General features: G+C 42.7%; 1 protein-coding gene across 2 annotated transcripts in view; it reads left to right on the top strand.

The window, feature by feature from the left end:
* The first annotated feature begins 6,638 nt into the window (after positions 1–6,638).
* Positions 6,639–12,494, top strand: part of lmbr1l (limb development membrane protein 1-like) — a 63,281-nt gene continuing 57,425 nt past the window's right edge. For both annotated transcript variants that reach the window (XM_080217920.1, XM_080217918.1), the window contains exon 1: positions 6,639–6,791. In XM_080217920.1, coding sequence (XP_080074046.1) covers positions 6,732–6,791 — 60 coding nt within the window. In that variant the 5' untranslated portion in view covers positions 6,639–6,731. The remainder of the gene's footprint in view (positions 6,792–12,494) is intronic.

Below are 12,494 nucleotides of genomic sequence, written 5' to 3'. Positions count from 1 at the left end.
CTTAGTCCGGTACTGTCTCTTGGCATCTTTGATGGATCTCCTTAGATTGTACCTGGCTTTCTTGTCTAGGTCAGTGTCACCTGACTTGAACACCTCAGACCTGGACTTCTTGTCCTCAAGTCCTCTTGCAATAAAAGCTAATATACTATTTACCTTTATTATTGCTTGCTGCACCTTCATGTTGGCTTTTAGTGATTGATGAATAAGGACACCCAAGTCTCTTTGGACATCAACACTTGCCAACCTCTCCCCATTTATGAAATACTCTGCCTCATGGTTTTTCTACTTAACATTTTTCCACATTATATTCCATCTGCTATGTTCTTACTCATTAATTTAGTCTGTCTAAATCTCCTTGGAGCCTCTTTGCATCCTCCTCTCAAGTCCTATTCCCACTGAAATTTTGCGTCAACAGCAAACTTGGAAATATTACATTCGATCCCCACATTCAAATCATTGATATTAATTGTTAATAGCTGAAGCCCAAGCCATGATCCTTGTGGTACCCCACTAGTCACAGCCTGCCATCCTGAGAATGATGTAGAGATGCCGGACTGGACCGAGGTAAACACAGTAAGAAGTCTCACAACACCAGGTTAAAGTTCAACAGGTTTATTTGGTAGCAAAAGCGACTAGCTTTTGGAGCTCTGCCTCTTCATCAGGTGAGTGGGAGTTCTATTCACAAACAGGGCATATAAAGACACAAACTCAATTTACAAAATAATGATTGGAATGCAGTCTTTACAGGTAATCAAGTCCTAAAGGTGCAGACAATGTGAGTGGGGAGAGGGTTAAGCACAGTTTAAAGGGATATGTATTGTCTCCAGCCAGGACAGTTAGTGAGATTTTATAAACCCAGGCAAGTTGTGGGGGTTACAGATAGTGTGACATGAACCCAAGATCCTGGTTGAGGCCGTCCTCATGTGTGTGCTGAAAGATGCCCTCATAAGAACAGGATATGGCACTCGACTCATCGATTGACAGTTCCGATGTGCCACAGCGAAAAACCACACCGACCTCCTCAGAAGACAAACATGGGACATGGTGGACAGAGTACCCTTCGTTGTCCTGTACTTCCCCGGAGTGGAGAAGCTACAACATCTTCTCTGGAGCCTTTAACATGTCATTGATGAAGACAAACATCTCGCCAAGGCCATCCCCACAACTGCACTTCTTGCCTTCAAACAACCACACAACCTCAAACAGACCATTGTCCGCAGAACACTACTCAGCCTTCAGGAGAACAGTGACCAGGACACCACACAACCCTGCCACAGCAACCTCTGCAAGACATGCCGGATCATCGACACGGATGACATCATCTCACATGAGAACACCATCCACCAGGTACACGGTACATACTCTTGCAACTCGGCCAACGTTGTCTACCTGATATGCTGCAGGAAAGGATGTCCTGAGGCATGGTACATCGGGGAGACCATGCAGACGCTATGACAACAGATGAATGGACACAGCTCGACAATCACCAGGCAAGAGTGGGGAACACTTCAGCGGTCACAGGCATTCGGCCTCTGATCTTCGGTTAAGTGTTCTCCAAGGCAGCCTTCATGACACACGACAGCGCAGAGTCACTGAGCAGAAACTGATAGCCAAGTTCCGCATACATGAGGACGGCCTCAACCGGGATCTTGGGTTCACTATCTGTAACCCCCGTGACTTGCCTGGGCTTGCAAAATCTCACTAACTGTCCTGTCTGGAGACAATTCACATCTCTTTAACCTGTGCTTAATGCTCTCTCCACTCACATTGTCTGTACCTTTAAGACTTGATTACCTGTAAAGACCATTATTTTGTAAATTGAGTTTGTGTCTTTATACGCCCTGTTTGTGAATAGAACTCCCACTCACCTGACGAAGGGGCAGCAAGTGCTCCGAAAGCTAGTGGCTTTTGCTACCAAATAGTCCTGTTGGACTTTAACCTGGTGTTGTGAGATGTATCCTGAGAATGATCAGTTTATCCCTATTCTATTTTCTGCCCATTAACCAATCCTCAGTCCATGTTAATATATTTCCCCCAGTCCCATGAGCTCTAATTTTGTTTACTCACCTATGTGGGACCTTATTGAAAGCCTGCTGAAAATCCAAATACACCACATCCACTGGTTCTCCCTTATCTATTCTGCTAGCTGCATTCTCAAAAAATAGGATTGTCAAATATAATTTCCCTTTCATAAGTCCATGTTGACTCTCCTCAATTACATCATTAATTTCTAAATGCCTAGTTATCACATCCTTCAGAATAGATTCTCACATTTTACTTGTTACTGCTGTCAGGCCAACAAGTCTATAGCTCCATTTTCTCTCTCTCTCTATTCTTAAATAGTGGGGTTACATTTGCTACCTTCTATCGGCATTCCAACCTCTACAGAATTTTAAAGATGGTCACCAATGCATCCACTATATGATGGGCTCATAGTAACTTAGTAACCTGTTTTATCCTGCAAATAATTTTCAACAGCCTTTTCCATTGACTTCAATATTGTCCTTTTGTCTACTTACCTATTATCCCACTCTGTCTTGTTGCTGTTATGAGCTTTTTTGAGGAATTAAATATTGTGATAAAGCTGTGTTGCATAGTAATATTGAACATATATTGTAGCAAGAAGAAGCAATCAGCAGTTTTCAGACTTGCTGATCAAGAAAACAGAGATACAATTGTGAACCATTCAGCCTTTGTCTGCTGGCCTAAAAAAATGTGTTGCACAGAGACACCTGAGGACTCCAATGCTTCTCACTGACAGTGAATACCTAAGTTGTTCAATCCACTTCCAATTCCACTTTGCTGCTCAGGAGTCATTTGATCTTTCTACTCTAGATATTACTGATAAAATAAATCCAATTACATCTCTTCTATGAAATAATTATATTGAATAATATTATGCACCCAGGCAGGTGAAAGTCTTCTATAGATTGGAAAAGATCTTGTGCAATTTATCTGAATTGCAAGTATTGAATCTTTGTCCCAAAAATGAATTTGTCACCATGTTCATATGAATGTGCAGAATATGAAAATGAGGGCTGAGACAATCACCAAATGCTGTTAAAGTAAGATTTGTACTCTGTGATTTGTTCAATAGCCGTGTGATCATCTACAGAACAACATAAACTAACACTGCATTGTATTGTTGCTACCCTTAATATTTATGACCAATGCTGCAAATAAATCAAATAATATTTAACCAGATGCCAACAATGGACATTATCATTTTACTAGTATCTTCCTGTGATGGGTGAATCACAGAAAGGGGAAAAATTATAAAGCATGATCGAGGGGAAGGGTTAAGTGGGGTGGAGAATAAGAGACCTGGAAAGAGGAGAAGCACCATGATTGCTTTCTTGGTCCTGCAAACGGCACTGGGTTTGATTTCCGTTCTGGCTGAGGCCTGCCTCCTCACCCTACCCCAGTAAAATATCATGATGCTTAGCCGTTGTTTGCCTTTAGGGAAAGAACTCAAGAAGAAGAATTTTATTTTGTGCCTGCTTCTTTGTTTTCAGCTGCTGAGACCCGAAGCTCAGAAATTCCTTCCTCTCAGCAATGCTGGGCAACCTAGGCTGGTGAATGGGCCGCATGAGTGGCCCTCCTTCATCTCAGTGGGCTGTAAGATTGAAATCAGGCATATTCATGAACTGTGACCCCATGAATAAGATTGAATATATTTAACATACACTGAATATTTCATAATGAGTTATAGAAAATTATTAATTATTCATATATTAATAGAACTATCATCAGCTTCAAATGGTAAAACAAAAGAAATATTTGAGTTTTGACTGGACATAGAGGGAGTGCATGGCTCTCACAGTCAATGTTGTGTTCAATCAATGTTGAGATTACAGTGCAGAAGAAGGCCATTCAGCCCATTAAGTCTGTACCGACCACAATCCCACCCAGGGTATTCCTGTAAACGCACACATTTACTCTGCTAGTCCCCCGACACTACGGTCAATTTACTATGGCCAATGCACCTAACCGGCATATCTTTGAAGTGTGGGAGGAAATCGGAGCATCTGGAAGAAACCCACGCAGACACAGGGAGAACGTGCAAACTCCACACAGACAATGACCCGAGCCAGGAATTATGAGTGGCACAGTGGTTAGCACTGCTGCATCACCGTACAGGGACCTGGGTTCAATTTCGGTCTTGGCTGCCTATCCGCGTGGAGTCTCAGTGGGACGGCACGGCAGCGCAGTGGTCAGCACTGCTGCCTCACAGCGCCAGGGACCCAGGTTTGATTTCACTTTAGTCATACTAGTAGGAAAACAATTATGTGGATGGAAACCAGCAGCATCTGGCAACCCTGCACATTGGCAACGGTCAACAAAATGTCAAGCAGGCTGCGCTTACAATGTGGATGGACTCCATGCAGCCTGCATGTTGCCCACCATTGCTCAAAGCTTTCTGCCTCTCCACCTCTGTAATTAAGATACTCCTTTATCTTTGACCAAGTTTTTGGTCACCTGTCCTAAAACCTTCTCACCTGGTCTATTATCACATATTGACTGATAGTTCTCCTGTGAACTTTTTAATTGCATTAAATGTGTCATATAAATGCAAATTGTGGTAGTTCAAGGGTTCTGAGGACCGTTGTAGAATGGTAGTCTCAAAACATACAGCACCATGTTCTTACATACAAACTAATTGTGAATAACAACTGTCCACTTGTGATATAGATCAATATTTTAAGAAATAGGAACATAGGAGCAAGAGTAGGCTATTGAACTTGCTCTGTTAGCCAATATGATCATGGGTGGCACAGGGGTTAGCACCGCTGCCTTATAGCGCCAGGGACCTGGGTTCGATTCCTGACTTGGGTCACTGTCTGTGTGGAGTCTGCAAGTTCTCCACCGTGTCTGCTCCGGTTTCCTCCCACACTCCAAAGATTTGCGGGTTAGGTGGGTTGGCTGTGCTAAATTCTCCCTCAGTGTACCCAAACAGGAGTGTGGCGATTACGGGATTTTCACAGTAACTTCATTGTTCATGTAAGCCTTACTTGTAACAGTAATAAATAAACTTTGAATAATCATCCACTTTGATTTGAATTATGAGTGATGCAGTGGTTAGCACTACTACCTCACAGTGCCAGGAACCTGGGTTCAATTCCAGCCTCAGGTGCTTGTTTGTGTGGAGTTTGCATGTTCTCCCTGTGTCTGCGTGGGTTTCCTCTAGGTGCTCCAGTTTCCTCCCACTAGTCCGAAAATGTGTGGGTTAGGTGGATTGGCCATGTTAAATTGCCCCTTAGTAAGGGAGATCAGCAGGGTGATTATGGGGATAGGGCCCGGGTGAGATTGTTGACAGTGAAGATTAGATGGGCCTAATAGCCTCCCTCTGCATTGTAGGGATTCTATGAATCATGCATTTCACTTTTGATATCTCAATCGCAGTATTTCCATTACATGTCTTTACTGTAGCGAGGATATTACCTAAGCTAGAAGGGGATGTCTTGATCAAAAAAGATAGATCCAGACAATAATAACGCAAGCCACATATTATATATCAAAAATAAAAACATTGGAAATATAATGGGAAAATGGTTTTCTCCATCTGATTGCTGTGCGTTTCTATCGTGCTTTGTTTTTGGTACAAATAAGATGTTAGAGGTTCGGAGAGGCCAGAAAGAAGATAGGATTAACATTTGGTCGAGTTGCATTTAGAAAATCCAGGGAAGGCCAGATGCAGGGTGTTGCCTCCAGGCGGCACTGTGTCTCTGCTGCTTACAAGCAGCTGTTGATTGGTCACTTTAAATTTCCCTCTCTTGAACGTTAATTCATTTAAACGACCGTTGGCTCTTCTCTGTACTTGTTGCAACAAAAGGCTCTAAATCGCTACAAAAAAAAGGGCTAAATCTGAAGTGAACTGACAACACTTTGCAAATCGTAGTCTTACAATACAGAAGCCTACAACCCAGTCACCTTACAGAAAAGGGGAACCTATTGAACATATACATGTTTTGTAAAAAAACATGCTTCTTTACAATACATTACTGTTGTTAATTTAGTCTTACTTGTTAATGTCAATAAAGCCTGACACAACCTCCATTTCGTCTGTGTAGCTCAAATATGATGTGGTAAGCTAGTGAGTTTACTATCAAATAAATCGGTTGGACTTAAACCTGGTGTTGTCAGACTTTTTACTAGCTCAAATATTGCATACTTTGGTACAGGTTTTAAATATAATTTGTCGGTAAGGCTTTCCTTCCATCTATCTGTTGTATCATGACACCAATAATGTTTAAAGTTCATTTTTTCAGTCATATTCTCCGGCATTGATGCATGGTTTAAATGGAAGGTGTTCATCCAATTAGAGGATCCGGTGAAGCGGCTCCTCGTGTTTCAGCCAATTGCCTTTCGGACAAGATCGTAACCAATCATCTGCGTAAACGCTTTCCATTCTCTATTCCTATTGGTGGAGCTCTTCACACTTCTCGCCAATCGGTTTGGGCTTGATGCCAACAGCAACTAATAAGGCTTCGCCTGTGATGAACACTAACCAATCACGTACCACTTGAGAAGCTAGCCCCACCAATGGTGTTGCCGGTGCTATGTTTGCGCGTGGTGGCTGCAGCCAATCCGAGGCTGTGTTCCATGGGGTAGCTGCAGCGGGTGGCAGATTAGAAGCTTGCAGTCGTGCAGAGCTCGAGCTGTGGGGAGAGAAAACTTTAGTGATTTGAGGCAACAGGTAGCGCGCGTTTGCTTCGCCATGAAGGGTCGCGATGGAAGACGATGTTATGATTAGAGCAAAGCTCTTCCACAACCGAGTTCGGGAGTCTATTGTAAGTTTGTTTTTGGACTTTAGTAGCGATTGTTTTTGGTTTCCCTTTAATTCTTAATCGAGGTGAAAACCAACATTCTGCCTAGTTGAATTCATCGCCAGAAAACCAGGACCCCTCCGCTCCTTTTTGTCGTCAACTTATCGCTTGGTATGAAAAATGTGCTAGCATTTCCTCCCCGATGAACTTTATCGTGGAGAAATGCGGAGTGATTCATTTTGGGAAGAAGAACGTGGAGAGATAATATAAAATACATTCCAAAAAGAGCGCAGATATACATGTATGACCAGATTGAGGAAATAGTTAAAGGGTATTCAGGGTTCTGAGTTGTTGTGAGGTACGGAGTGTTAAAAAAGAGTTTTTTAAAAAAAAAAAATTCCCCTGAGCTGGAAATGTTGTATCTGATTCTAATAACTGTAGTTTAGGAAGCATATGAAGATGTCAGAGCAGAGAGTGAAACTTCTTGTTGATGGAATAATCAAGAACTAGAGGACACTGATTTAAGGTTAATGACCAAAAAATGAGAGGGTGGTGGAGACAAACTTGATTATGGCTTTCAAAAGGGAATCGGATGATTATCTGAAGAGGGAAAAATGTGGGTGAGAGTGTGAGACTGGATGAATGTGTTTTGAAGAGTTGGCCTTGATGTTATGGGCTGAACCTTCTGGGCTGTAACCTTTCTGATTCTCAGAATCCCTACATTACAGAAGCAGGCCATTTGGCCCATTTGAGTCTGCACTAACTCTCCAATGGTGTATCCCACCCAGACCCTAAACCTGTAGCCCTGTGTTTTTACCCTGTTAACCCCTTTGACTTACGTAGCCTTGGGCACCTAAGTGGCAATTTAGCAAGACCAGTCAACCTAACCTGTGTATCTTTGAATTGTGGGAGGAAACTGGAGCACTCAGAAGAAACCCATGCAGACATGAGGAGAATGTGTGAACTCTACATACAGTCACCAAGGTTGGAATTGAACCCATGTAGCAGTGCTGCCCTTGCGTTCATCAAATCTCTAGAATGCTAACGGTGAAACAAGTGCCTTGTAAGAGAGTACTGTCGTCTTGCCTGTGAAAAGATAGAACTTTAGAATGAAATACTGCAAACCATTTTAGCTGTGCATAATATTCCCATTCGTGACTCTCTTAGGAGGGAGTATTTTCTTTCAACGTTACTTATTTAGAGGTTGGCTATTGTGTACTATGTTGGGATACTGCTCTGGTTTCCATCAGTATGGACATTTAGTGGCGATTTGAGCTTCTTTTAATAAAGCAGTGATATTCATCCAAATGCTGTACAATGTGTGTGACGCTGGTCAGGCACAGCATGTAGATAGAATCAAAGAGTGGTACAGCACAGAGGGAGGTCACTCAGCCCATCGTCAACTCTTTTGAAGAGTAATCCCCATATTTTTGCAACTTTGTACAATGTGCCATTCTATTAGGCAATGCATCCCAAATCAGAACTAATAATTGCCTTAAAGTATTTTTTCCTCTGGCCCTTCTACCAATTTTCTTAAATCTGGTAATCAGCTTTTTTTAAAAACAGCCTTTTCATTTTGCTCTATCTAAACCTTTCATGATTTTGAGAAGTTCTATTGGATAGCCTTCTCTGCTCTATCTAGATAACTGAACTCCTTCATCCCTGGAACCATCCTGTACCATCTTCAAAGCATTCAGTAGTGAAGAGGAAGCTAAGGATTGAGTCTTGGACGTGGTGTATGCGGATAAGTTAAAGTTTATTTATTAGTCACCGCACGTAAGGCTTAAATTAACATTGCAATGAAGTTACTGTGAAGTTCCCCTAGTCACCACAGTCTAGCACCTGTTCAAGTCAATGCACCTAACCAGCATTTCTTTCAGAATGTGGGAGGAAACCGGATCACCTGGAGAAAACCCACACAGACACGGGGGGAACATGCAAACTCCACACAGTGACTCAAGCTGGGAATCGAACCCAGGTCCCTGGTGCTGTGAAGCAGCTGTGCTAACCACTGTGCTGCCTTTAGTTAGAGGAGCAGTGCTCTGTAGTACCTAAGACAGGGGCGATAGGGATAGACTGGAAAATGCGAAAGGATGCCATAATATATTCCTTTAAAAAAGGGCATGTCCAGGTAGAGTATTGTGCAGTGATTGCTGGCATATTTGGACTTTGATCAGGTATGTTTAAGAGATTGAAGGGCAATTTTAATTGAGGTGTTGGGGATGGGACAAAGTGTAGGGGAAAAAAGTGATTTGGTGGTCTAGTGCAAGGAGTTATGGACAAGATTAAATGTGACATTTCGCACAGATGGAGATAATTTTTGTGCAGCTGTGGAATGTGCTATTGGAATTAATGATTGAAGAATTAATTTTCATGGGTATTTGAAGGAACAGGGACAAACATGGATGTGGGAACGGGGTGGGTACAGCAACAACAGGAAATCATCATAGAAGCTGTACAGTGCAGAAGGAGGCCATTTGGCCCATCAAGTCTGCACCAGCAACAATCCCACCCAGGCCCTATCTCCATAACCCCACATATATACCCTGCTAATCCCTCTGACCTACACATCCCAGGATACTAAGGGGCAATTTAGCATGGTCAATGCATCTAACCTACACGTCTTTGGACTTGTATTCATATAGCAACTTCAACATAAAACATCCCAAGGTGGAATGACAGATGACAGAGCAACATAAGGAATTAGGTTAGATGACCAAAAGCTTGGTTAAAGAGGTAGATTTTAAGGGGTGTCTTAAGGAGGGAGGAGATCTTGTGTTGCAGTGGGTAGTCTCCCTGCCTCTAAGCCAGAGGCTCTGGGTTCAAATCTCATCCCAGGACTTAACCAGGGTGGGTGCATTCATTGATCGTCAACCAGGGCTTGGGGCCTATGCAGCTGAAGGCACGGCCACTAATAGTGGAGTAGTTCAAGTTGGGAATGCAAAAGAGGCCGGAATTAGAGGAGCACAGATATCTCAGGATTATGGGGCTGGTGGGGATGACAGAAATAACACGAGGTGAGGCCATGGATCTCCAAACCAGTGGCCATCTTAAAAGCAATTTAAGAAATGCATGAGCTGCTCATTCTTGATGTAGATTGGGGGAGCAAAAGTGGGAGAAGTAAAGAGGAGTTTGGGCTTGTGCTTGCACTCCAGAGTAATAGCTGACTTAATGAGTAGCTAAAACTTGAATGTAGAAGTATATTTTGTTGGCGTTGCAATCATTGAGGGAAATAGTTGAAGTTGTATCCTGATTTATCTCTTTCAATGAATATACCATTCAATAGTATCTTAAGATGAGTTGATATAATCTTCACTTCATTGTCAATGTGGTGTATGTAATGTACGTTGAAGGAATTATATTTGGTACTGTTTTCTAACCCAGTGTGGTGTTCGGCTGTGGTAAACTGTCTAGCTTTTCAACATTTTGTGCTGACTTGCGTTTGGATTAAGTTTTGGCATGAATATTTTGCATTTGGTAGCATTCTTCAGAAAAGTTTGTGTGACTTCCATATTACACACCGTTCTTCTCCATAGGAGACATGGCAACAATCCCACTTGATGCGGAGATGCCAGCATTGGACTGGGGTAAACACAGTAAGAAGTCTCTCAACACCAGGTTAAAGTCCAACAGATTTATTTGATAGTAAACGCCACAAGCTTTCGGAATGCTGTTCCTTCGTCAGAAGCAGTGCATATAAAGGCACACAGTTTACAGAATACTGTTTAGAATGTGAGTCTTTACAGCTAATCTGCTATTCAAGTCTTAAAGGTGCAGACAGTGAGAGTGGCGATAGCATTAAGCATAGGTTAAAGAGATGTATGTTGTCTCCAGACAGGACAGTAAGTGAGATGTTGCAAGTTCAGGCCTTGCAACTCGCATTGTCTGCACCTTTTAAGACTTGAACAGCAGGTTAGCTGTAAAGACTCGCATTCTAATCAGTATTCTGTAAACTGTGTGTGCCTTTATGTCCTGTTTCTGATCAGAACTCTCCACTCATCTGAAGGAACAACATTCTGAAAGCTTGTGGCATTTACTATCAAATAAACCTGTTGGACTTTAACCTGGTGTTGAGAGAGTTCTTACTGCAACAATCCCACACCCACACTTGACTGAAATATTTGTTAGTTAATTATTTCAGTTAACTAATGTTTTATGTCAGAATTTAATTGCTGCTAGGCAATAAGCTATTCTAATAGCTTAACTGGCAAATACGTTATCTAATGACCTATACTGGTCAAGAGGATCTCTGGCTAGATTAAGGCTGTGATGTGGAATCAAAAAACCTTCCCAGTCCTGACCGTTATCTGGTGACCTGACTGCAAAGCACGTGTGGACTTTGAGAAAGAACAAAATGAGTCTTTTACTATGATGCCAGTGTCAGTTAAGAAGCTTGTTAATATTCCCTTTTGAGGAATGGTGACTTAGGCATGATACCAGCTGACTGGCATCCCTTGTATTGTATCCCAGCATTTGAACATCTTTAGACTGGCAAGAAACTCAGCAGCCAATTGGCACAGAGTAAGCTCCCACAAACTCAAACCCCCAATGTGGGGGTCTTTGTGCATGAGTCGCAAAAACCCAGCCTACAGGTGCAGCAGGTGGTCAGGAAGGCAAATGGGATGCTGGCCTTCATAGCGAGGGGGATAGAATATAAAAGCAGGGAGGTCTTGCTGCAACTGTACAGGGCGCTGGTGAGGCCGCAGCTGGAGTACTGTGTGCAGTTTTGGTTGCCGCACTTGCGCAAGGATATTTTGGCCTTGGAGGGAGTGCAGAGGAGGTTCACTAGGCTGATACCAGGGTTGAGCTATGAAGAGAGGCTGAATAGACTGGGCTTGTACTCGTTAGAGTTCAGAAGGATGAGGGGGGACCTTATTGAGACGTATAAGATGACGAAAGGGATGGATAGGGTAGAGGTGGAGAGGTTCTTCCCACTCAAAGGACAGCAGGACTAGAGGACACAGCCTCAAGATAAGGCGGGGGGGGGGGGGGGGCGCGGGGCGCGGGGGACAGTTTAGAACGGAGTTGAGGAGGAACTTCTTCACTCAAAGGGTGGTGAATCTCTGGAATTCTCTGCCTGTTGAAGTGGTGGAGGCTACCTCACTAAATATATTTAAGACGCGGGTAGATAGGTTTTTGATGGGCAAGGGGATTAAGGGTTATGGGGAGAAAGCGGGAAAGTGGAACTGAGCCACTTCAGATCAGCCATGATCTTATTGAATGGCGGGGCAGGCTCGAAGGGCTAGATGGCCTACTCCTGCTCCTATTATGTTTCTTATGTGATAATGACCAGATAACCCGTGGTGTTAATTGAGGGATAAATATTGGCTAGGATGTCTGCTTCTCGAAATAGTGCCAATCCTTAACCAATGAAAAATATAATGAATTAATCTCTTGGGTGGGGTAGAAGGAATGAACTTTAAAACACACATGCTAAACTACTTGTTGAGATACAAGGCACAAAGTTCTCTTTTTGTTACAACATGGAACTATAAAGTGTACCTTTAACCAGTTATATGTCAGCATTAACATATTGATTACCAATTTTGTTACAGTTGACAACAGTGCTTGCTGGATTACTACAAAAGTGGCTTCTCTGTCTTGTGAAATTGCTTAGAAGTAGCTTCTCTGTTTTGTGGAATAACTGAGATCTATCGCATGCAAGTGTTCAAAATTAACATCTTGTGACAAGCTTGCAACAATGTTCATCCTTTGCAAATGTCACTA

Source organism: Carcharhinus amblyrhynchos, chromosome X (assembly GCF_965287045.1).
Source record: "Carcharhinus amblyrhynchos chromosome X, sCarAmb.v2.hapA, whole genome shotgun sequence".
In the NCBI taxonomy this organism is placed as follows: domain Eukaryota; kingdom Metazoa; phylum Chordata; class Chondrichthyes; order Carcharhiniformes; family Carcharhinidae; genus Carcharhinus; species Carcharhinus amblyrhynchos.
Note: the sequence above shows the minus strand (reverse complement) of the source record. Positions and strands in the feature narration are given on the sequence as shown.